We start from the raw sequence: 25,033 nt of genomic DNA on the forward strand, positions 1-25,033 counted from the left end.
TCGATTCTAGCAGCTTGGGTGAGGGCAGTGGGACTCGAGGAGCCCATGTAGGCGCTCCATCAGATCAGGCTAACTGAGTTCTCTGTACCTCAACTCCTGAGTCCCAAATCCAGCTGGCCGGAACCCAGGCACCCGGTGGCACCGGAAGGCAAGGGGGAATCCCAGTTGGCCAGATGCCAGAGGTGTCTCCTGCCTCTTTAGACCCCAAAGTCTCCTCCCTGAAGAAGTAAGGAAGACCCCACACACGTATACAGACTCCCTCCGCCCTCCAGAGGTGATTCCTTTCCTCATTAGGAAATTCTCCGCTCCCTTTTTCCGACTCCTTTTCCGAGCGTTTACGTTGTACATCTGGAAAGGAGGGGGGAGGAAGGAGGGGGAAGCAGAGAGAAGGAGGGGGAAGAGCCCAAACCCGTCCAGTCTGACCCAGTCCAGACAACCGGCCTCCAGCTGGGGCTGGGGAGAGGGGAGTGGAGAGGTGCGGCCCCCCCCCCACGCCCCTTCGGGGTGGGGGGCGCGGGCTCAGCGTTCCTAGGACCCAGGAATGCCCCCCCGCCCGCCCCCCCTGCAGGCGGGGGGAGGGCTCAGCCGGGAGTTTGGCAAACTCCTCCCCGCGTTGAGTCATTCGCCTCTGGGAGGTTTAGGAAGCGGCTCCGGGTCGGTGGCCCCAGGACAGGGAAGAGCGGGCGCTATGGGGAGCCGGACGCCAGGGTCCCCTCTCCACGCGGTGCAGCTGCGCTGGGGCCCCCGGCGCCGACCCCCGCTGCTGCCGCTGCTGCTGCCGCTGCTGCTGTTGCTGCTGCTGCCGCCGCCACCCAGGGTCGGGGGCTTCAACTTAGACGCGGAGGCCCCAGCAGTGCTCTCTGGGCCCCCGGGCTCCTTCTTCGGCTTCTCAGTGGAGTTTTACCGGCCGGGGACAGACGGGTGAGTGAAGAGGGTTGGCGGCGGGAAGTGGGGGCGCCTGGAGACGGGGGCGCGGCTGGAGTCTGGAGGGGACCAAGGCTTGAGTTTGGGAGGCGGAGTTTGGAAGGACCAGGGCTGGAGTTGGGGGCCCACGCCAGAGCTGGGGGCCCGCGCTGGAGTAGGGAGGGGACAGTGGCCGGCGTGGAGGGGGGCCTGGAGTTTGAGAGAGATCCGTGGGGAGACATGTGTGGGGTGGGGAGAGGACTCGAAGCTGAAAGCTGGAGAAGTCTGGGCAGGGGTCTCGGGGCCAGTGGAGAGGAGGGCGCGTGAATGGAGAGCGGAGGATCTCTGGCTGAGATCAGTGAGCTGCCGGGACCCGCGGCGGATGGGGGCGGGAGAGGGGGCGCGGAGGCCGGGAAGGGCGTTTTGGAGTGCCGGGGGACCTGGGGACCCCAGAGGGCCATTGTGTGGAGAGAGAACGGGTCGAAGCAGAATGAGCTGTGTGTAGTAAGAGAGGAGTCAGAGACTGGGGGGGTCCGGAGGTTACATGGGGGCCTGCCTCATCCTCCCCTCCCCCCTCAACTCAGACCGGGAAAGACCCGGGAAGGGGACGGCGGCTCCCTCTGCTTTCTGCTCCGTCTCCTACTCCGCCCTCCACCCCCATCTCTGTTCAGACAAGGGGATCCGGGAACCTAGGGATTGTCCCGGGACCCTGGCCCGGGGGCGCAGGGGCTGGGGGCGGGTTCAGCCAAGGGCGGGTGCTCGGATGTGTCGGGAGGGGTGTGTGTGCGCGCGTGAAGGGGGGTGGGCGGTTTCCCTCTTCCTCTAGCTCTTGGGAGGAAGAGAAAAGCTTATTTCCTGTAGCTTGTCGGCTGGAGCTGAAAGGAGACTGGAACTTCTGGGGCTGGGGTCGGAAGCTGGGGAGACGCGGGCTCTCTCTGGGCCCGAGAGCAGCAGAACACAGACAGCAGAGACTGGGAACGTCTCAAAGGAGGATCCTCATTCCCAGCTCAGCAGGGTGACAAGCAGACTGGAGCCTGAGTGCCTGGAAAATAGGGAGCCCACAGGCTTTGGGGGAACTGGAGTTAGAGCTGAGGCAACATTAGAACAAGGGTGTTTGTTTAAAGGTGGGGGGTTGGGAAGTGAGAGGAAGGTAGCTGCTCCTGCCTGGAACAGGGACTCCCAGATGCCAGATTCCTGATGCTCCACAATCACTGGGGTAATCCTCTTTCCCCGACGGCTCTGGGCTCTGAGCTTCCCGCTGCTCCCCAGCACCACCCCCACCCCAACCCCTAGTATCTCAGGGTTTGATGGGACCTCTGTCAGAGGTGAGCAGTTTTTACACATGATATAGTTAACTGGTCTGTACTCGTTTTCTCTAATTTTTGGAGAAGAAGGATTAATCTAGCTAATTCAATTGGGGAGGGGGAGCAAATTTGTCCTTTGTCTAGAGGACTGAGGATGGGGAAAAAGAAAGATGGTTAGGTCCCAGCTGTTGGTTCTGGGCTTTTCAAGGTCCCCACCCAACCCCCACCCCACCCCCCTGGCCTCTTGCCCAAACCCCATTGCATCACCCTGGCCTGAAGCCTCTGCCAGGCCTGGCCTCCCCCAGGCCCCTTCAAACTGCTTACCACAACCCAAATGGAGTAGAGGGAAGGAGGGAGCGGATGGGATCCTCCCCCACATCAGGGTATCCAGTTAGCCGGCTCTTAACCTTCCTCTTACCCTACCCCCACCCAGCAAGAGTGTCATCTCCCTTTTAGGACACTCCTCTAAAACATCTGGACTTTCACACACTCCCAGTTCCCTAGGTGTCTGCTGGCCCCTGGCCTGGTCCTTCAGCCCCTAAAGCCCTCTTCTAAAACAGGACCCAGCATTCTCGTCCCTTCCCCTCCCCCTCTGCTCATCTCTCCTCCCAAGAGAACCCAGGTGTCCAGCTTGCACTCCTCCCCTCTCATTTTCTCTTTACAATACACTCTTAGAGCAGGACTCTGAACATTCTACCTCCCCAGTGACCCCCATCCTCCCACAGCTGGGCCTTCAACCCCAGCTCCCTGCAGGGGACAAACATAGCCCCTCACCTGGGGCCATCACTGGAGAGGGAGGGCCTCGGTGTTCTTGGTCTCCCTGCATCACCTCTCACGGTGGACCCCGAAAGAGCATCACAGGACAGGGTGAGCACAAGAGGTTACATGGTAGGAAGGGGCCAACCTTTAAGTCAGGCAGAGCTGGGTGTGTGTCCTGGCCCCCGACTTGTTCTTTGTGTGACCTGGGGCCAGTTACTTACGCTCTGGGAGCCTGGTGTTCTCATGAAAATCAGACACCTAACTTCTGAGGCTATTCTGAGAACTAAATGAGACAGTATATACAAAAGGCACCTGGTCCACAGGGGGTGATCAATACATGGGAGGCCTGGTTTTCATGAAGGAGTTGATTTCTGTTTCTAGTTCTCTCCTCCCTGGATGCCACCTGGTTCTTTGTCTAGGTTTTCCCCCATTTCTTGCTTTTAGTATTTGCTTATAGCAGCGATAGTAATAATAGTCCCTCACTTTCCTTAGCACTTTTATATCAGTTTTTCCATTGGATCATTACAAAAACCCTTGCATTAGGTAGAGGAAGCATTATTGCCCTCGTTTTATATGTATATACACTGAAGCTTCAGGAGTCACTGAAGTCGAGAACTAGAAGTCGGTTTAGGGACCATTCAAGGGCAACCCCGTCATTTGCTGGGTAGAGAATCCAAGGCTTGGAGAGGGGACGTGAGTTGGTCCAGGACAGGAGCTTGAAAGGAGGACCAGCCTCAGCCCAGCTCCTTATCTCCTTCCGGTGCTGCCACAAGTGGAGGCAGCTCTTCCTCCCCAACCAGCCAGGCATATCTCTTGAGAATACACTGGGAGACCCAAAACTCGGTGTCCTCCTCTGGCCTGGCCAAGGCTGCTGTAAGACCTACAGGGGCTGGGCCCTGGTCCACTTGCTACTCTCCACCCCAGACCTTGTCAGGCCAGCAGAGTCAAACAGTAACGTGTATTGAACAGGAGCTGGGTTAATCAGAAGCCTGGCTGGGGAGACAATGGAGAGGAGAGCAGGGGATAAATTGGCAACAGGGTAGACCAGAACTCTGGCCGAGGAATCAGAATCCCTGGTTTCTGGTTCTTATGTTGGAAAGGATTCTGAGTGACCTTGGACATGTTCCGTAACTTCTCTGGGACTTAGTTTTCCTATCTGTAAAATGAAGACATGGGACTAGGTGAGCAATTTTTTTATTAACATTTTTTCATTATTTTTGTTTAAATTCAAATGCTATCTTACCAGGGCATTCTATATAAAACAGAGAAAAGAAGTTGCTCTAACAGAAGACTCTAAAAATGTGAGGGCCAAACTAGCCTCCGCTTACTCCACGTGGCAGCCCTGAGGCGTCTGCAGGGAAGTCTGCAAACCAGTGGATGCTCTCTCGGCTGCGCCTGCCAGTTGTGGCAGCCCAGGTCTCCAAGAACCAACCCCAGAACTTCAGGGATCTAAACTTCAAAATAAATTACAGCAGTTATTTCCTCCTTGGACTCGATATTTTGGAAGAGCTTATCTGCCCAACTGCATTTAGTAAGGAATAATTAATTCCTTTTTCCCATTTTTTGTCAACTGGAAGTTAGAACAAGACATCTATAGCTGCCAATCAGAGCTTCTGACCAGTATGCGATAACCAGGCTCTCACATGAGCTGATATAATTCCAGCCAAAAGAAAATACACTCGAGGTTTTAATTAGCCCAGACCGTCTTATCAGGTGAATGCGTGATTTCCGTTAGGCTTTCTGAAATATTGAAAATAGCCCAAGAACCCTCCATTGTTACCTTCTTGGATCCCTATGAGGCCCAACTGCTGCAGGATTTAGGAAGCAGGAACCAGGAGTGGAAGAAGAAGGATAAACTATGTGACAGGCCATCCCTGACACCAGGTGCCTCACTTGGTACATGGGAGAGGGCACCGTTTATTGGACTGACTTAGGGGAGCTGGGATGGAAGGGCCACTGAACACTCAGGTATAGGCCGTGGGCAGTGGGGGACAGGTCTGGGTCTGGGTCTGTGTCCCTTGCCTGCATGCCAGATCTCCTGAAACTTCACACAGCCACAATGCATATGGCACTGGCCCATGAGCTTGTGGACTTTACAAGCTTTGTAAGGCCTCTCTCTCACCTTCCACCCCTGCCAAACTCCAACCTTCTTCCTTAGGCCATCCCAGGAGCACTCAGGCTCAACTATTCCCCAAGAGCAGAGGGTGTTGGAAAAATTGGGAGGGGAGAGGGATCCCTTGGCTGCAGCCCTGTCCTCTCCTAGAAATAGAGTATCAGAGCTCCAGGAGACTCTGAGATAACCTGTTCAACCTCTTCACTCAGAGAAAGAGGGGAAGGGTATTGCCCAAGGCTACACTGAACTAGTGCCTGACCCAGAACTCCTGACTCCTGGTCCAGGGCTCTGTTCACGGCCTACTGCACCACAGCTGTTCTCTGGGGCAGCCCCTGCTAAGGGAGCGTTGCACCCCTCTCTCCTCACCCAGCCCTGGAGCAATGCAACCGCTCCCTACCACTAGCCTCAGCTACTGGGCCTGACAACTGACCAGGTCACTGTGCCTTCGGAATAGCTAGTGCCCACCCCGCAACTGGATGTGAGGCCTGAGTGAGAGGGGTGGGGCCCAGCGGGTGGGAGACAAACGGAGAAGTGAGAGGTTAGAAACAGACAGGAAGCCACAGGCAGTAAACATTTCCTGTCCCCAGGGTAACCAGGCTGGCACCCCACCCCCCATCACTCCAGGAACTCTCAGTCTCTGGCCCCCTCCTGTTCTTCTGGACCCTGCCTTCTCCCTCCTCCATTCTTACCCTCTGGCCCTCCTAAACCACTCCTCACTCTCTATTTCAGCCCCCTGGCCCTGCTGCCTTGTGTTCCCATCCCCTATTCCTTTTGGACCCCAAACCTCTCACCCATCCCCTACCTGGTCTTCTTGGAAGACACCCAAGCTTTTGTGACCTCTACCATAATCCCCGACTTGGGACTCTTGCCTGGTGAGACAGGCTGAGGTAGGTATCCAAATATCAGGGAAGGGGTGGTATTGGGAATGTTGAAAACTGAAAGGGGCCAGAAACCCATAGAGATGGAGAAGCCCAAGACCTGAGATCAAGACAGAGAGAGGACCCAAAACCAAAACCAAGAGAGCAAGTAGTCAAAGGGGCAGAGGGACAGAGAGATTGGGAAGCATGCCAGAGGCAGCTATGGAGGAGAGCAGAGGTCAAGGCTGGCAGGGGTCAGATCTACTGGCCCAGGGGCTGGGTCCAACTGCCCACACTGCCGGATACAGTCCTCATGGGAGACCCTGGAGGAGAAAGCCAAGAGGGCTGACAGCTGCACAGAGGCCTTGGAGGCAAGGGACCTAGGAACGGTAGAGATAGAGCCGAAGGCAGGAAGATTGCCCAGGACCTTAACCATGACCACCCCATTATACAGGACCCCCACAAAGGCAACCTTCGCCTCCTCATCTCAGGAGGAATAGAAGCACCATGTCCGGAACTAATATCACAGTAGAGCAGAATCTGAGTTCAGACCCCTAGGGATGTTGTGTGGGAAAGGGATTCAGGGGCTGAGACAGACCCAGCCAGGATGGGGAGGCAGGCCTGGGCCTAGGGGACAAGCTGTTTTCACCATCCTCCCAGCTCCTCTCTCTACTCCTACTGCCTGATTTCCAAGACTCACATTTTCCCCCTACACGCCCCAGGGCTCGGCAGCCAGGCAGCCGGTCGCCTGAGTCTTGGCCCAAGAAGGGCTTTGGCTTGGGACCAGAGAGTACAGGCTAGGTGAGAGGACCCTGGGGTTCCAGAGCCTGCGCATCTGATCTTGGCAGGTCCATAGGTCCATAGAAGAAGCTAGGATCCAGGCCCTCTGGCTCCTGTCCCCTTCCCAGAACTGACTCTAGCTCCTCCTCTCTTTAATAATGGGAAGGTAGGAGAGGAGAAAGGGTGAGGGGAGGAGGGGAGGGGCTATGTTAGTGACAGCGGCACATGGGGACCGCCTGACTCCAGCCTGTGCCTCTGGCATCTGTGGCATCTTCTGAGATATAAATACAACGCAAGGGGGCATCTACCCCACCCCCAGCCAGCCCCTGGCCCAGAGGCCTGGGTCCTTCCTCCCTTGGGAGACTGGAAAAGAGCTAGGAGCCACCCTGAACTGCCTCTCCTTTCCCCTCCACAGGGTCAGCGTGCTTGTGGGAGCACCCAAGGCTAACACCAGCCAGCCGGGAGTGCTGCAAGGCGGCGAGGTCTACCTCTGTCCCTGGGGTGCCAGCCCCGCGCCATGCACCCCCATTGAATTTGACAGCAAAGGTAACCCCCTTGCTAGGTGGGGGAAGTTCAGGGAGGGCCTGGAGGGGGACTGTGGCTTGGGGGTGGGCCCAGGTGGTGCCTGGAGAGGAGTGGAGCCTGCCCAGCCGCATGGCCACGTGCCCTCCCAGCACACTGGTGCTCTGGTGCTCCAGCGCCGTGCAGCGGAGCAGCAGCTCCCGTGGCACTCACACCACGTTCCCAGTCCAGCCCAGCCCAAGGAGGGCGGGCATGATTCAGAAACATGTGGCTCTCATTTCCCCTGAATCACCCACAACTCAGGGAGGCCAGGGCAGTAACACAGACAAAGACAGGGAGAGTCACACAGACTATTTGATTCATTTAACTAAGCACTGACTAAGTGCATGCCAGGCCCTGTGCTGGTGCTACAGGGGACTGAAACATGATGAAGCCACCACCCTCAAGGAGCTCAAGGTCTGGAGTCAGTGCAGAGATGGAGGGGAGGGAGACAGATGGAGACAAGAGATAAACAATAATAACAGCTGACACTTCCAGAGCATTCGCTCTGTGCCAGGCACTGCTGAAAGCACTTTACATATATTATCTCACTTAATCCTTTCAACAACTGTAGGAGGTATTATTATCCTCATTTTATAGGTGAGGAAACAGGTTAAGTAATTTGTCCAAGGTCACACAGCTAGTAAATGGTGGAGCAAGGACGTGCACTCAAGCAATCTGGCTCCAGAGATCAAGACTGGGATGAAGGGACAAAGAGAGGAGAGCAGAAAAAGATGGAGCATTGGGGGAAAAATCATGAAACAGACTGGTTTTTTTAAAAACCTGAAAGACAAATGAGAATCAGAGGAATAAAGAAGGCTGTTCTACAGAGGGCAGAGATAGGGCTTGGAAAGAGACAGACAGACAGATGTACAGAGAGAGAGATACATAAGGGGACAGGTATTCAGGGATGTGAGAAAGGTCAAGAAAGATGGAACAAGATGCTGTTAGAGACGCAGGCGCAGGTACAGACCAAGAAGTGCAGCCAGAGGACTACCCTCTTGGGAAACAGCCATTCCTCGCCGCCGCCCTCCTGCCTCCACCTCCTCACAAGCATCCTTGTCCCAGCCGAGTGAGGAGGCAGGGGACCAGGGGAAGGCAACTCTAAAAAAGCCAAGTTCTGTGTGTGTGCACATGTGTGCATGCATGTGTGCATGTGTATGTATGTAGGGGAGGGGTAAGTCCGGCTACACAAAGCATACTTTAAAGACGCTTCGCCACTCCCCCTCCCAGTGAGTCACGGGGGCTTGGGCCTTGCAAGTGCTTGGGTGCCCCTAGGCTGAGGGTGGGCACCGCTCTAGGGTCAGCTGCCCAGGGCCTGGCACGACTCCCCTTTCTTACTTCCCCAAGGTTCTCGGATCCTGGATTCCTCCCTTTCCAGCCCAGAGGGAGAGGAGCCTGTGGAATACAAGTCCTTGCAATGGTTCGGGGCAACGGTTCGAGCCCATGGCTCCTCCATCTTGGTGAGGGGCCAGCAGGCTCGGTGGTGTCGTGGCTAGGGGATGGGCACAGGCCTGGAGGGAGGGAGGAGGGGCCCTATTGCACTCAACCTGAAGCACCCTCCTCCCGGGCCCTCCCAGGCCTGTGCTCCACTCTACAGCTGGCGCACAGAAAAGGAGCCGCTGAGCGACCCTGTAGGCACCTGCTACCTCTCCACAGACAACTTCACCCGAATTCTGGAGTACGCACCTTGCCGCTCAGGTAGGGCAAGAGGGGGCGTGTGCCCTGTATCTGCTCTCTCTGAGTCCCCACCCCCATCCCCCAGCTTTTATGTTCCTCATCTGGTCCAGGGAGGTTCTTTCTCTGGTTCCCTCTCCCACCTCCCTCCCCAAGCTCTCTTTTCTTTCCTGTGGGGTCCATCTGTACAGGCTCCTTCTCAGCACCTTCTCCCCTCACAGATTTCAGCTGGGCGGCAGGACAGGGTTACTGCCAAGGGGGCTTCAGTGCCGAGTTCACCAAGGTGAGAGGGCAATCTAGGAGGGAAGTGGCTGTGGGTGAGGGACACAGGGGGATCAGGACCAGATGTCAACTCACCTCCTTTCCCCCACAGACTGGGCGTGTGGTCCTAGGTGGGCCAGGGAGCTATTTCTGGCAAGGTAAGTCCTTCCTCTTCTGTCCCTTAGTCCCCTAGCATGCGGCCTCTCATCCCCGCTCCCAGCCTGAAATCGTCACCCTTGCCTTCTCTGTCCCTGTCCCAATTCCCCTTTCCTTTTCTTGAGACTTCCATGTCCTCTTCCACCACGCTCCATAAGCTTCCCTTCCTTGGACCAGACTTCTAAAAGCCTACCCCATCAGCCCCCAGTGCCCCCTCCCCATACCTCCTCTTCCATCCATCCCCTCCTCATCTCCTTCCCCAGGTCAGATCCTGTCTGCCACCCAGGAGCAGATTGCAGAATCCTATTACCCTGAGTACCTGATCAACCTGGTTCAGGGGCAGCTGCAGACTCGCCAGGCTAGTTCCATCTATGATGACAGCTACCTGGGTGAGCCAGCAAAGAGGGTCTGGAATAGCAAGGGGAATCTCAGGCACGCCTGTCCTTGCCGAGCCCCGCACCCCCACCTCTCTGCCATACTTGTCATGTGCAGGCTGACTATGAAGGCCCAGTATTGGGGGGAGGGATTGAAGGGTGGGCCAGGGCAGAGGGGTCCTCAAAGTAGGAATACTAATGTCTACCCACCCTGTCCCCCAGGATACTCTGTGGCTGTGGGTGAATTCAGTGGCGACGACACAGAAGGTGAGTGTATCCTCAGGCTGGGGCCAAGGGTGGGGGCAGGTGGAGACCTAGGGCCTAGGGCCACAGGAACCTGACACTTAGCATTTCTGTCCCACTCCCCTTTGCCTGCCTCCAGCCCACAACTTTCTCTTCTCTTCACAGACTTTGTTGCAGGCGTGCCCAAAGGGAACCTCACCTACGGTTATGTAAGACCCAGCCTGACCTTCCTTCCCTCCCCTCTCCCCCGGCTAATCACAAGACCCACGCCTGGCAGTTTGTGAGGGTTCAAAAGTGGGTCAGAGCCTGGGCTCTGGAGTCAGACCTGGGTTCAATTTCTGACACTCACTCTGGATGGGAACTTCTGTTATTGATTCCTCTCCCACTTCATTCCCTAAAAACCTTGAGCCTGCTTCACCCCCTGAACCTCATTCTTCTCTGTATAATGGGATAATAATAGGTCTGACCTCACAAGGCTCTTGTGAGGGGCAATGAGATAACGCACGTGAAAGCACTTAGTGAACTGTTCAGCTCTGTACAACTGGGAGCTGTTATTATTAGACCATGACAAGTGCTTTCAAAGGAGACAGATAAGAATGCCCTAGGAGTTTGGTCAATTAACATATATTAAGGCAAGGTAAGAGATAAGCAGATGAATAAGACATCATACCCCATCTCATAAGGTGCCTCTAATCAAGGATGTAAGATAAGATGCACATAAATTATAATCTAAGGCCGAACTGCTATTCATGAGCCCCTCAATGTGTCAGGCACTGTCCACTCGTGATTTCTATTCTTCACAACAAACTTTTGGGCTAGATATTACCATTCACATTTTACATGTGAGAAAGCTGAGGCTCTAAGAGACCAAGGCAGTTGTTTAAGATCACCCAGTTAGTAAATGGCTGGATAGAAATTTAAAACAAGATCTGCCTTATTCCAAAGCCAGCATTCTTTCTGCACTACAATAAATTTCAGAAAAGTGGTTAAGATGAGATAGCAGTTTAGGGGAAGGAAAACCTCCTTTCTAGGGCAGGGATGGATCAGAGAAGTTTCTATGAAGGATCAGGGGAGATGAGGCGAGAGGGTACCCTAGGCAGGAGCATGAAAAAAGGCATGAAAGAAAAGGAACAAAAGTCAGGCCAGTGTAGCAGACATGTGAGCTGGTTGAGGGTGGGGAGAATAAGGAAAGGCTGAGCAGAACCAGAAGGTTGGGGCCAGATTCTCCAGGGCCTCGAAGGATGGCCGAGAGCTGGAGACTTCAGGCAGTGGCTACAGGGAACCACTGCGGGTTTCCAAGCCAAGGGGGCCCTGCTACATGCACTCTGGGACGATCGATTGGTCTGCTGCCATGGAGGAAAGGTGTGATGAGGAAGGCAGAGCCAGGCCGGAAGGCGGCTAGGGGCTGTCCAGCAGGCCTGGGAGAGGGCTCCCACCAGAGCAACAGCAGCGAGAAGCAGGGAGACAGCAAGGAGTGGCAGGACTGGCAGGGCCAGCCGCTAAGGAGGACTAGAGGGGAGACATCAGTGTTTGGTTTGGAAGGGCTGGAGGATGAAGGGTGGCTGAGGCCTCAGCGTGTATTCAGTAATTCGGCTAATAATTATTGAGTGTCTCTTGCTCTCCAAGCATTACTGTAGGCTCTGGGGAGAAAACAAAGGACAAAACCAAGCTCCTGCCTCCATTGCTCTTCCATTCTAGTGGGTAGAGATGGATGACAGACAGATAAATATGAAATCTGTCAGCAGTTGATAAGTGATCTGGAGAGAAATAGTGAAGAAGCCGTAGGATGGAGCTACCCAGCATAGAGATGGGAATGTGAGGGCAAAGCTCAGGAGAGAGTTAAAGGACAAGTGGTCTGTGTCTCCAAGGAATGCCTGCCCCTGGGTATCCTGTGCCCATCTGCCCTCCATCCATGGGATGGTCTGGGAGTCCAGGACCAATGAGCATGTCTCCTCATCCCCAGGTCACCATCCTTAACGGCTCAGACATCCGATCCCTCTACAACTTCTCAGGGGAACAGGTGAGGACAGCCCCCCCCCCCCCCAAACCCAGCTTAGCCCTCTGCCAACCAAACCCCAACCCTGACTCAATAAGCTCAGCCCGACTTCTCAGGCTCCCTGGAGTACCTGACCTCCCCAGACAGCCCCTGTTGATCCTTCTTATTGGCCCCTTGGTTCTGACCCAGAGCTGCCCCTCTGTCCTCCCCAGATGGCCTCCTACTTTGGCTATGCAGTGGCTGCCACGGACGTCAATGGGGACGGGTGAGTAGTGGGAAGGAGGCACCACGATGCCCTTCCCAGATCCAGGAGGGAAGGAGGGGGATGGAAAAATGCAAGGAAAGTTTTTCTCTGGGCTCTCTCTCTGCCTTATCCTCACTCCTGCCTGCATGTCCCCTGAGTCCTTGGCTCAGGGACAAGGAGAGAGCTGAGAGCTGAGGACCAGGAGACCTCAGGTCTTCTCACCTGGGTGGGAGGCAGCCTGCAATCCAAGATGCCTGGGATTTCCTGGCACTAGGATTGGGGAAGGGAGGGGCAAGACAAGGTCTCAAGATGCCTGGGTTTTCCCCTACCCCAGGCTGGATGATTTGCTGGTGGGGGCACCCCTGCTGATGGAGCGGACAGCTGACGGGCGGCCTCAGGAGGTAGGCAGGGTCTATGTCTACCTGCAGCACCCAGCTGGCATGGAGCCCACACCCACCCTCACCCTCACTGGGCATGATGAGTTTGGCCGATTTGGCAGCTCCTTGACCCCCTTGGGGGACCTGGACCAGGATGGCTACAATGGTAAGTATCATGGATGGACTGAGGTTGCGGAGGAGTCGGGGGCCTGAGTCAGAGGGGATTGGGAGGGGCCGGCCCCGTGGCAGAGTGGTTAAGTTCACATACTCTGCTTCTGTGGCCCAGGGTTTCACTGGTTCAGATCCTGGGTGCGGACATGGCACAGCTCATTAGGCCATGCTGAGGTGGCATCCCACATGCCACAACTAGAAGGACCTACAACTATGTGCTGGGGGGATTTGGAGAGAAAAAAGTAGGGAAAAAAAAAAAGATTGGCAATAGTTGTTAGCTCAGGTGCCACTCTTAAAAAAACGGTGGGGGGGGGGGGGCAGGGTGCCTGTCAACTAAGATACCCAGACCCTCAGTGACTTCCTAAGGAGGTATGTAGACTTAAATCCCAATGTCTAGGTTTTGGGGCTTGAAGAGATTAGAATATGGGAATGACAAATGAAAAAAATAGGGTCCTGGGGGCTGGTGGTAGAGATTTGGACTCCTGGATTCCTGGCCTGTTGACTGCCTGTGTTGTGTGTCTTGCAGATGTAGCCATTGGAGCTCCCTTTGGTGGGGAGACCCAGCAGGGAGTGGTGTTTGTATTCCCTGGGGGGCCAAGGGGGCTGGGCTCTAAGCCTTCCCAGGTTCTGCTGCCCCTGTGGGCAGCTGGCCACAGCCGGGACTTCTTTGGTTCTGCCCTACGAGGAGGCCGAGACCTGGATGGCAACGGATACCCTGGTGAGTTGCGCCCGAGGCCCCTTTCACCCTAGAAGTCCCTGGTCACAGACCCCTACTCCCTCTTGTGCACCTTTCCTAAGCTCCTGGGTGCAGGTCTAAGCTAATGTCACCAGGTGGCACTGTTCCCCCACTTCAGCCTCCAGCAATGAAAACAGAGGGTTGAGACAGAAGGACCCTGATTTGGGGCTTGCTCTAAGGGGTAGTTTCTTGACTTCTTACAGATCTGATTGTGGGGTCCTTTGGTGTGGACAAGGCTGTAGTGTACAGGTATGAACTCCTGAGGGGCAGCCTGGGAGAAGTGGGAACTGGGGAACTTTTCAATAGGGCTGAGGTTGGGAAAGTGTACAAAGGCCCCTGGGATCCAGGGTTTGGGCATCAGCTTCCTGTGCCCACGTTCCAGAGTCTTAGCTCTATTTACCCACACCCACTCTTGACAGGGGTCGCCCCATCGTGTCTGCCAGTGCCTCCCTCACCATCTTCCCTGCTATGTTCAACCCGGAGGAGCGTAGCTGCAGCTTGGAGGGGAACCCTGTGGCCTGGTGAGCTGGAGCCCAGCACATTGGAGGGACCGAGTCTGGATACATCAGTCTGTGCCTGGGGTGGGCAGGGAGACCAGGCCTGTCTTAGGAAGGGGACCAATGGGGTTGTCCTAGTCTGGGACTCTCCGGGAGGTAGGTAGAAGATAGGGTGCCTGTTCCACTTGGATATACCAGCTTTCATCTTGATTTTCCTCCAGCATCAACCTCAGCTTCTGCCTCAATGCTTCTGGAAAACATGTTCCTGACTCTATTGGTGAGTGAGGCACTGGTACAGGGGATGGAAGAGTACCTCCCTTCTCTCTGAATAGAGGAAGAGCAAGAGGCAGATTCTCCTTAACATACATCCCCGGCTGCAGGCTTCACCGTGGAGCTCCAGTTGGACTGGCAGAAGCAGAAGGGGGGAGTCCGGCGGGCACTGTTCCTGGCCTCCCGACAGGCAGCCCTGACCCAGACCCTGCTCATTGAGAACGGGGCTCGGGAGGACTGCCGGGAGATGAAGATCTATCTCCGGGTATGGCCTGAGCGTGGGCTATGGGCTGACCTGGGAAGGGTGGCCACACAGAACTGGGGGCCCCTCCTGATGGAAAGAGATTGGGAGATTCCAGGGAAGGACTTGGGACTTTGGGGGAACTTCTGTCGAAGGAGCTGGGAACCAGGCTGCCAGGGCCTCTGAAGCAATAAGAATGGTCAGGTTGGACATCTGGATTCTTGAGGGCCCTGAGCAGACAAAGGGAGATGTGAGAGGCTGAGGAACAGGGCCACCAAGTCCCCAGGGTCCCCTGATCTGATCCCTCTCCCCTGCCCCTAGAATGAGTCAGAGTTCCGAGATAAACTCTCCCCAATTCACATCGCCCTCAACTTCTCCCTGGACCCTCAAGCCCCTGTGGACAGCCACGGCCTCCAGCCAGTCTTACACTACCAGAGCAAGAGCCGCATAGAGGACAAGGTGAGGAGAGGGTGAGGAGGCGGGACCTGAGAGGAGGGGCCCACGCACCAGGGACAGGGCCCTGGAGCAGAGGGCCTACAGCCTGCGAGGGGATCTAAACTCCCCTCTCAAGGCTGCCCTGCTCCCCAGGCTCAGATCTTGCTGGACTGTGGAGAAGACAACATCTGTGTGCCAGACCTGCAGCTGGAAGTGTTTGGGTAAGTGAAGGCTGACATCAAGCTGGGGGAGTCCAGATGCCAAGGTCTCATAGCAGGACACGTGGAGCTTGGAAGCACCTGGTACTGAAAAAGTAGAATAGAGACATACTAGCCAGCTGTGTGAACTCGGGAAGTTACTCAACTTCTCTGAGCTTCAGCTTCTTTGTCTGCATAGAGAGAATAATAACATCTGTTTCTCTAGGCTTTTGGAAGGATTCAATGAAATAATCTACATACAGCATCTAGCCTAGTAAAACAGAGTTGGAACTCAGTAAATGGTGTCTATTATTATTATATGATTATCATTATTATGGCCCATTGTCCTGGTTTGGGGATTAATTCCCCACTGTCCCTTACCCTGTGTGCCCCCTCCAGGGAGCAGAACCACGTGTACCTGGGCGACAAGAACTCTCTGAACCTAACTTTCCACGCCCAGAATGTGGGTGAGGGTGGTGCCTACGAGGCAGAGCTGCGTGTCACGGCCCCTCAGGAAGCTGAGTACTCAGGACTCGTCAGACACCCAGGGGTAAGAGGGGATTCCCAGGCGGGGCTTGGGAGGAGACCCTGCCGAGGACCCACCAAAACCTCACCTGCACCCACCCACCTGCAGAACTTCTCCAGCCTGAGCTGTGACTACTTTGCTGTGAACCAGAGCCGCCTGCTGGTGTGTGACCTGGGCAACCCCATGAAGGCAGGCGCCAGTGTAAGTCTGGGTGGGAGAGAGGGCTGAGAGGACAGTGGCCAGCCGGCCAGAGCGGAGCTGGGGGAGAGGGAAGGAGGGCTGGAAGTGGCGTGAGGCAGATGCCCAATCCAACAGCCCCCCGTCCTCCCTCCCTGTTCCACAGCTCTGGGGTGGCCTTCGGTTCACAGTCCCTCATCTCCGGGACACGAAGAAAACCATCCAGTTCGACTTCCAGATCCTCAGGTAGGGAGTGGGTGGGCCCAGGCTGCGGCGGAGATGGGGGCGGGGCCTGGCGCTGGGGAATGCTCGCCGGCTCCAGCACGGCCTCAGTCTCTCCTCCATCCCACAGCAAGAATCTCAACAACTCGCAAAGCGACGTGGTGTCCTTCCGGCTCTCAGTAGAGGCTCAGGCCCAGGTCTCCCTTAACGGGTCAGTGCCTGGGCAAAATGGGGCCTTTCTGGGAGGGGAGACGGACTTAAGCAAAGGATGCATACGGGGTCCTGGGGTCCCACTGTCCTCTAAACCCCCCTCCTCCTCAGTGTCTCCAAGCCTGAGGCAGTGCTATTCCCGGTGAGCGACTGGCACCCGCGAGACCAGCCTCAGGAGGAGGCGGATGTGGGCCCTGCTGTCCACCATGTTTATGAGGTGAGGAAGGATAGAGGCAGGGAGGGCCGTCCCGGCAGGTGAGGGGAGTGGACAAGCAGGGCCAGAATGAGTGACAGAGAAGGAGGAGTGAGTGTGAGTGACAGATGGCTGGGACCAAAGGAAGGGCCTGAGAGGAAGCGAGGAGGAGTGGGGAGTGACAGGTAAAGGCCGGCAGGGTCAGTGTGAGGGACGGCCAGACGAGAGACAGGTCAGTTGAGTGACTTGGAAAGGAAGGCTGGAGCTGCCTCCTAGAGCGTTGGCTGGAAAGGATTTCACCTCTGCCAATTGAGTCCTTCACTCCTGAGGTAGGCGACTCACAGCAGGGTGTGTGTGCCACAATGACCCAGGGTCTCGCAGGGCAGAATCATTCTCTTCCTTCTCATTTTGATTGTGCTCTTCCCTCCTCAGCTCATCAACCTGGGCCCCAGCTCCATTAGCCGGGGCGTGCTGGAGCTCAGCTGTCCCCAGGCTCTGGAAGGTCAGCAGCTCCTCTACGTGACCAGGATTACAGGACTCAGCAACTGCACCACCAGTCACCCCCCCAACCCACAAGGCCTGGAGGTGAGGGGCCTGGAGACTGACCCGGGGTGGGGGGAACCAAGCCTGAGAGGTTGGAGAAGGCTGCTGGGGGCCTGGAAGAGCCAATGAGCATGTGCCTGAAGATGGGACTTAGGCCACTGGAAGGGGGTCAGAAGGCCCACAGACACCTCGAGGCCCTGGGAGGGAAGAAGACTCTTACTTCTTGCCCTAGCAGACTCCTAGGGCCCTGCTCAGCACCACGTCCTCTGGGAAGTCTTCTTCAGACCTCTTCCCCTGGGCCCCAATGCCTGTTTTAAAATTCGTTTACTTATTCACATTTAATTAAGTGAGCATCTGCACTGAATACTGTTATAGGCTCAGGAAATATTGCACCAAACAAAACTAGCAAGGTCCCACTCTCGTGGAGCTTCCGTTTTAGTGGTGGGTAATAGATGATAAAAATTAAAAAGAGAGGGAGATTAGCAAGTGTGGAAAAGTGACGACAGTGCTAACATGCCGGGGGCAGGGCCGGGACTGGAGACTGAGTCCTCAGGGAACAGCTCTTGAGGAGCTGAACTGAGTTGAACTGAGGCCTGACAGACAAGAATGAACCTGCTTGTGAAGACTCGGGGAAGAGCATTCCAAGCAGAGGGAACAGCCGGTGCAAAGGCCCTAAAAGGCAAGGACCTCATTATTTATTTACACATCTCCTCCTAATAAACTCCAAGGACCAACTCTTGTTTGTTTCTGTCTTTCAACGCCAAGCCTGGCGCTTTGCCATAGGAGGTGGTCAGCTGGATGGATAAAAACATCAGGTTGAAGCTGCTCTGGAGCCAGGTGCTGGCCAGCTTAGACGCTGTAACGAGGTGGGAGAGGCAGCTAACGGTCTCTTTCCTCTTCCAGTTGGATCCCGAGGGTTCCCAGAGCCACCAACTACAAAGACGGGAAGCTCCAGGCCGCAGCCCTGCCTCCTCAGGGCCTCAGATCCTGGTAAGCCCTCCTGGGAATGAGGGCTGGGCCCAACCGTTGAGGACCCGTTTGGGTTCTCAGAGCCACCAGAAGGGCAGAATCCCGGGTTCAGGCCTCCTCTTTCTTCCCAGAAATGCCCGGAGGCGGAGTGTTTCCGGCTGCGCTGTGAGCTCGGGCCCCTCCACCGGCAGGAGAGCCTGAGTCTGCAACTGCATTTCCGCGTCTGGGCCAAGACCTTCCTGCAGGTGAGGAGCTTTACCTCGGCCCCTACCCGCCACCTTCTGGCCTGCCTGGGCCGTCCCTCCCTTTCCCCACTGCCCCAGCCACCTTCCTGGGCAAGTGGGACCCAGGCCCTCCTGCTCCCCTCCTCGCCGTTGTTCAGGCAGCTCTTTGTGTCCTTGGCGCCACCTAGTGGCCAGGCTTGGGGTGACCGCTTCTCTTTCCTGGCCCGTTCGGAGGAGGGAAAACTGCATACCAGCGTGCAGAGGATGATAGAAAAACAGAGATGGAAGATGAATGCGTAGCGGAGAGGCAAGCAGACGGAGGAATAGTAAAGAGCAGTCATTTATTGACCACATATCATGGGCCAGGCACTGTCCTGGGTGCCCAACCAACCCACATTAATGATTCAAAAAAAAATGTTTTATTGAACATACAGTCATCTAATTATACATTATTTAGTTATAACTATTCAATTACACATTTATTATCTCACATAAGGAACACAGAGATTCAGGAGAGAATGAGTCTGAAAAAGGGAAAGATTATAACCTGAGCCAGACCGTGGGGAGCCCTGTGTCCCCTAGGTCCCAAGAGGGGCTGCCCTGAACACCTTTCCCCCACCCACAGCGAGAGCACCAGCCATTTAGCCTGCAGTGTGAAGCCGTGTACGAAGCCCTGAAGATGCCCTACCGAATCCTGCCTCGGCAGCTTCCCCGGAAGGAACTTCAGGTGAGTCCAGGGCTCAGAGTGCTGGCCTGGCGCTAGGGCTGGGACACAGCTGAGCACGGGGGAGGCTGGCCTTGTTATTGTAACAAATATTTTTTGAGCATCTACTATGTGCCAGGCACTGTGCTAGGTCCTGGGGATATGATGATAAACAAGATGGACAGGGTACCTTCATGCCTGGAGTTCACGTCGAGTGGGCAATGGGAACACAGTGCGACAAGTGCCAGGATGTTTACAGGAACACATCATAGGGACACTTGAACACAGTCTTGCAGAGTCAGGAAGGGCTTCCTGGAAGCGGTGATGTTTAAGCCGAGACCTGAAGAATAAATAGGAACTACCAGGCTAACCAGTCAGGAAAGGAATATTCTCTGGGGAGAGGGAATTGGCAGTTGTGAAGGCCCAAAGTCAAGACAATGATGCACATTTTAGGAATCTAAATTTTGAAGTTCAGAATTCTGTTAGCCCAAGATGGGAAGTGAGAGGTGGGTCTAGGTTTGATGGAAAGTTGGGGCCAAGTGTAGTTTGGGAAGAACTAATGGCTTTTCAGTGACCTCTCCTGACTTGCTCCCTAGGTGGCCACAGCCGTGCAGTGGACCAAGGCAGAAGGCAGCCATGGCGTCCCACTGTGGATCATTATCCTAGCCATCCTCATTGGCCTCTTGCTCCTAGGTCTGCTCATCTACATCCTCTACAAGGTCAGCCACATCCTAACCGTGACTTGCTCACCCTCTCATCAGGTTCTGCCCTTGACCCAGCACAGTCCCAAGCATCTACCTCCAGACCAATTCTCTAGCCACATGCCCCCACCTCTGCCCTGGCCACATGCATCCCATTCTGACCCTACCTATAGGATCTTTCCCTTCATTCTACAGCCTCTAGCTTAGAAAGAGTCTCTTGAGGCAGGCTAATAAGTTTGCCTATACTTGCAAAATTAATGTTACTCACAGGTGGCAAATATGTGGCATTTGTGCTGTCATTTCCTCCAAAAACCGGCAGCCATCACTAACTGTAGAAGTGGCCTCAGAATTCTTCTCAAGAGGCAGCCACTACTAGGCAGTCAGAGTTGGAACTTGAGTTCAAACCTATGTGCCATCCCTGGCTTAACTGGGGCATTTTGATGGCACTAATGAAAGGCCCCCTTATACCAAAGCACCCCCAGCTTTAGTCCTCCTGGCCCACTGGACCTCTTGGAGAGGTAGTCTTAACAGCCTGAATTTAGGCCACTTTTGCAAGATGGGGCGATTGGAAGCACTAGGATCCTCTTCATTCCCTCTTGGGATAAGGTCTGGGGAGAAATGGGAGCCAGAGTGTCTCAACTCTCCCTCCTTCCCCCCCTTTAGCTCGGATTCTTCAAACGCTCCCTCCCATACGGCACCGCCATGGAAAAAGCTCAGCTCAAGCCTCCAGCCACCTCTGATGCCTGACTCCTCCCGATCCCAAACTCCCAATCCTGAAGGCCCAGTCCCCCCACCTTCAGTCTACTGACAGGGAGGGGCTGGGCGCTTTCTGAAGGTGCTGAGGGCCAGGGAGAAGCTCCTCTCCCCAGCCCAGAGACATACTTGAAGGGCCAGAGCCGGGAGGTGAGGAGCTGGGGATCTCCTCCCCCCATGCACTGTGAAGGACCCTCGTTTACACATGACCTCCTCATGGATGGGGGAACCCAGATCCAGGGACAGAGGCCCCAGCCTCCCTGCAGCCTTTGCATTTTGGAGAGAGTTTCCTGAAAACAACTTGGAACCAGAACTAGGGAGTCCAGTCCCAGTTCTCTGGGCCAGACGTTCTCTGGACTTCCTATCCAGCTCCAGCCTGCAAAAATCTGTCCTCAGCCTTGCCGGAGATCCACAAGAAGCCCCCAGCTAAGAACCTGGAACCTGGGGAGTAAGACCTGGCAGCTCTGGACAGCCCCCACCCTGGAGGGCCAACAAGAAACACTAACCGTGGATGGTGCCCCAGGCCCAGCTCAGGACAGATCCCACACAAAGATCAGCGCTGGCCCAGAACCAGCTCCAAGGGGAATCAGAACTGTAATGGGGCCAGATCGAACCTGGGGCCTGGGGTTGATCTGGGACCCAGACTCAGACGTTAGTAACCTAACCGGGCAGATCCAGGACTACATTTGAGCCTGCTCCAGACCTGGGCCTGGAGGCCCAATCCACCTCTGACTCGGGAGAAGTCAAGAATTGCCCAGGACCATGAAGGGGCCATGATGGCAACAGATCTGGAACCTCAGCCTAGCCAGATGCAGGCCCTCCCAGTCCCCCAGAGAAAGGGGAGCCCACCTCCTGGGCCTGCAGGATTTGGGCTCTGCCTACCAGCTGCACTGATGCTGCCCCTCCTCTTCCTCCCCAACCCTCCCCTCCCCTCCCCTCGGCTCCGGACCCCCGGGACTTATTTAAACTCTGTTGCAAGTGCAATAAAACCCGGCCCGGTGCCCCCACTGACCAGAGCTGGAATCTGTGTGCTACCTCACTCTTTCCAAACCCACCCCGGAACCAGACAGCTTGGTGGGTAGGAAATGCCTGTGTTTCTCGCAGCTTCTTTCCGCTGGGAGCCAGAAGTGTGACCCCCCCAGGAACTGTGGAACTAGTTTTTGGGTTCCCTTCTCCTAGGTGGAAGAGATGATGGAAGGGGAGAAAGGAGGGCTTGACTCCTGTCATCCCCCAGCCCCACAGATCTGGTCTCACCTCCAAGAGAGAAGGGCAGGAATCTCTTCTCTTTGGGTTTGAGGACTAGGGAGGAAGACACAGGGGAATGTTCAAGTTGAAGGTGGGGGAAGATGGTCCAGAAGACTCCTCGGGCTCCCCTAAATCAGAATAAGGAAATGGGTTGAGCAGAAGGCCACAGAACTAAGTCAGAAGGAAGCCAGTTAGGTTTTTGTTTTGTTTTGTTTTTATTGTATATTGTATGCTGGTGGGTAGAAGGGGTGTTAAATATTTTACACACCTTATCTCAGTTAATTTCTATCAGTAATCCTGTGTGGTAGGTACAGAGTTAGCCCCATTTACGCAAGGGGAAATTGAGGTCCAGAGAGGTTATGTAACTTGCCCGAGGACACTCCGTGAGTGCCTTAGCAGAGTCACATTCACCCTAGTCTGACTGTGAAAGCCCATGTCTTGCTTAACCAACATGCCATGGGGTTCATATCTTTGAATAGAAATCAAAGTAAGGGGGCCCCTCAAGGTCCTCTGTCTCCTCAAGGCCTGTCCTAATGTACCCCAAGAGGAAGCAGACAAGGGCTGAAATTCTAACGGGTTTGTTGGAGGCAGAGTCCATGTCATGCTAGACCAGAATTCAGCCACAAGAGGGCAGCATAGCCACAAATTTATGGGAATTTTGGGAAGGGAGGGTATGAGTTCCGCTTCACCCTCCTCCATCACCAGGGCTATTCTTATTAACTTTGGCTCCTGCCTAGCAGTACCTGCATCGCCTCAAAATATCTCTCCTGGGAGACCAAGCCTGCTCTGCACTCCAGTCTGTGACTTCTTGATAATTCTGTACCTCAGGAACTTCTGTCCAGAACCCATAAATGACGAGGGACAATGGGGAGGACGAGCCCTGAGGAGGCAGTGAGCCACCCAGTATTTCCAAGGCTGGCAGCCGTGGCCTAACAAGGCACTGGGAATTCTCCAGGGAGAATTGGGGGAGGGGCGAGTGTGGCATCTGTCAAACTCCAGGGGTCAGGTCTGAGATTTCTTACACTATTGTGAGGAGGAAACAAGGAGGGGAAGTGGGCTGTGCACATTGGCTGGTGTTATGGGTGTGTCTGTGTAGTGCCTGTCCCTCTGAGTCTCAAGTGTGACAAGGTCTCTCCCAAGGATGCACAATATAAGAAAGGAATTCCTTGGGTTCAGAAATGCCGCAGAGGTAATCTAGCACCAGGCTCTCTGTCCCTGAGCCATAATTCTCAGGCTCTGGTCTGTTTGCCCTCCCAAATCTCCCCCGCCTCCAGAGCGAGTCTGCCTCCCATCTTGAGACTTGGATCATCCAGAGGGACAGGAGGATGGGGGCTAGAAGGCCTGAGCCTTCTCCTTGTCTGTGTCGGTGGAGAGGAATAGGAGGCCCTGGGAAGGGAGCAGAGCAGCTGGGGGTGCAGGGAGGAGGAGGGGGCTCAGGAGAGGCAGCTGGCAGGCGGGAAGCTGATCTGGGGGTCTCAAATTTCTTGACATCAATTAGAGCAGCCGGCCTGGGCTCATTAGTAGCCTAGGGTGCAGGGCTCATCAATAATGAATTCGCCCCGCACACTGCCCCAGCCCAGCTGCCTGCAAGGTCACCCCGCCCTCCAGCCAGCTGCCTCCCCTTGGTAGGCTAAGCAACCCCTCTTCTGAGACCTCCCTAACTCAGAGCCTCTGGGGGCAGTGTGGGAGAGTGGACAAGGCTGAAGACAAAGGGGTCTCTAACTGATCAGCCACTCCTGATGCTGACTCCTGTTTGTTCTCGGAGTCCACCCAGAAGGAGAAAGAATGGGCAGAGGCAAGGAGGAGTGTATGTGGGGGGGTGGAAACAGAGTCTGAGGAGAAGCAGGTTTTGTGGTACTAGGGTTGAATGGTGTAGTGATAGGTCAGATCTGGAACAAGAAGATGTCCTCTGATGGGCTCAGAGACCTCACCTTCTTTCCCAAGGCCAGACTTGAGCATCAAGGCCACAGTCCCCTGAGTTCTCTGGGCCTCTAGATCAGAACAAGACCAAGGCTTTGGCACCCCCAGCATTCTCTTGCCCTTGAGCTGGAGCATCTTGACAGGTGCAAAAACAGATCTTTTCTTCAACCCAAATCAGTGGGGTGAGGGCAAGAGACTGTTGAGGTCCAGAAACAGGAACTTGAATTTCCTGTAGCTTAATTAGCCATCTAGTCCCAACTTCCCTGCAGAAGCCAGGAATGCCAGTCCCCAGTCCCCTTCCTAAACTGTTTCTCGGCTCTAGTCCAGCCACCCTTCCACTGACCTCTTCCTCCCTGCCTCCACCCTCCCTAAATCCCAAGTGCTCTAGTTCCCAGTCATACCTCCTTCCCCTCTGGCTGGGGTTGGCCTAAAGCTGGCTGCTTGGCATTCTGGGAAGTCTTTCTGCCGCCCTCCCTCTTGGGGCAGGTACAGACAGGTCCAGGCCGCAGCAGCTGCACCTTCCCCAGACACCTCACAGACTCAGAGACGCCAGCCTCATTCTGGGGTCCCAGTTGCCCACCTCCAGCCAAGCCCCCCGTTGGTCCTTAGAATATGTCCCACACCCCACACCCCCTGACATTCTCCTCAGCCCGTATATTCTGTCCCATCCTCCATCTTCCCCTCCACCTCACCAAACACCCCCACCAATCCTCTTCAATCCAAGCTCACCTTAGTGGGGAATGCCGTGGGTTCAGGCCCTGGATAGACGCTCCCTTCCCCACCCTAATCCAGGCCATCTCTGCAAGGGTGAGCCTCGGTTCTGGATCTTCTGTCGTCTTCTGCTCGCCATACTGATCTCAGTTGCAAGCTTGTATTCCCACCTCTTTGGGTCCATTGATTGCAATCTCTTCACTCAGACCTTCCCTAAGGACCTGGGCATTTGGACCCCAGCCAGAGATCAACTTGGGATCCATCTTCAAACCCACGTTTCATCTCTCAGGCCCAGCCCCCAGGCATCCTGCTCCAAAATCAGAGAAACAACTAGGCCCTAAACATTCTCTGCCCCCACCTCACCCCCACCCCCAAGCCCAGCCCATCACTCTAGAGAGGACCCAGGTGTCCCTCTCAAGCCAGGCCCCATCCCTCCCCAGAGTACTCAGACATCCCCCACCCTATGTGGGCCCATGACCAAACCTTTCCACCCTCAGACTCAGCCCTTCTCCGGAACCCAGGCATTTTAATTTCCAGCTTCCTCTAACACCTCACACCGTCTTCTAGATGTCTTGTTCTCCCAGCCCTGGCTGCAGTGACTCCGTAAATCCAGGCGACCCAGGGGCAACAAGTAGAAGAGACAGCGGGAGGGGGCGAGGAGCCGCCAGGCCGCCCCCTCCTGGAGCCCTGGGCGCCCGGGACCCCCTCCTCCCGGCTTCACCTGCTGCGGGCTCCGCCCCCGCTCCGCCTCGGCCGGCCTCTGCTCCTCCCCCGACTCCTCCCC

At 55.4% G+C, this 25,033-nt stretch overlaps 1 protein-coding gene and 1 long non-coding RNA gene across 2 annotated transcripts; one reads left to right on the forward strand and one right to left on the reverse strand.

The window, feature by feature from the left end:
* The first annotated feature begins 462 nt into the window (after nt 1–462).
* ITGA5 (integrin subunit alpha 5) lies at nt 463–21,389 on the forward strand. The gene is made up of 30 exons (XM_046662327.1): nt 463–921; nt 7,132–7,262; nt 8,628–8,740; nt 8,858–8,978; nt 9,176–9,237; nt 9,328–9,373; nt 9,635–9,760; nt 9,968–10,012; nt 10,154–10,197; nt 11,952–12,008; nt 12,197–12,249; nt 12,563–12,771; nt 13,303–13,494; nt 13,716–13,761; nt 13,932–14,033; nt 14,231–14,286; nt 14,390–14,544; nt 14,842–14,979; nt 15,109–15,176; nt 15,552–15,702; nt 15,787–15,879; nt 16,022–16,101; nt 16,208–16,288; nt 16,399–16,504; nt 16,913–17,065; nt 17,927–18,013; nt 18,124–18,237; nt 18,842–18,943; nt 19,516–19,638; nt 20,284–21,389. The coding sequence occupies exons 1-30, from the start codon at nt 542–544 to the stop codon at nt 20,365–20,367; spliced, it is 3,318 nt and encodes a 1,105-aa protein (XP_046518283.1). The 5' UTR covers nt 463–541; the 3' UTR covers nt 20,368–21,389.
* On the reverse strand, nt 18,956–25,029 carry LOC124239922 (uncharacterized). Its single transcript, XR_006888732.1, has 4 exons — nt 24,733–25,029; nt 24,268–24,470; nt 21,628–21,746; nt 18,956–19,259 (listed from the first exon to the last, which is right to left on the reverse strand). It is a non-coding gene; the product is annotated as an uncharacterized LOC124239922 (long non-coding RNA).
* Nucleotides 25,030–25,033: the final 4 nt, after the last annotated feature.

This window comes from Equus quagga, chromosome 1, assembly GCF_021613505.1.
Source record: "Equus quagga isolate Etosha38 chromosome 1, UCLA_HA_Equagga_1.0, whole genome shotgun sequence".
Taxonomy (NCBI): domain Eukaryota; kingdom Metazoa; phylum Chordata; class Mammalia; order Perissodactyla; family Equidae; genus Equus; species Equus quagga.

Bases quoted from the DNA above. Each gene is read 5' to 3' on its own strand.
- ITGA5 (XM_046662327.1), top strand. From the start codon at position 542: ATGCCCCCCCGCCCGCCCCCCCTGCAGGCGGGGGGAGGGCTCAGCCGG. The intron at 14,980-15,108 runs GTGAGGAGAGGG...CCTGCTCCCCAG, and splicing joins AGAGCCGCATAGAGGACAAG to GCTCAGATCTTGCTGGACTG. The intron at 18,014-18,123 runs GTAAGCCCTCCT...CTTTCTTCCCAG, and splicing joins CCTCAGGGCCTCAGATCCTG to AAATGCCCGGAGGCGGAGTG.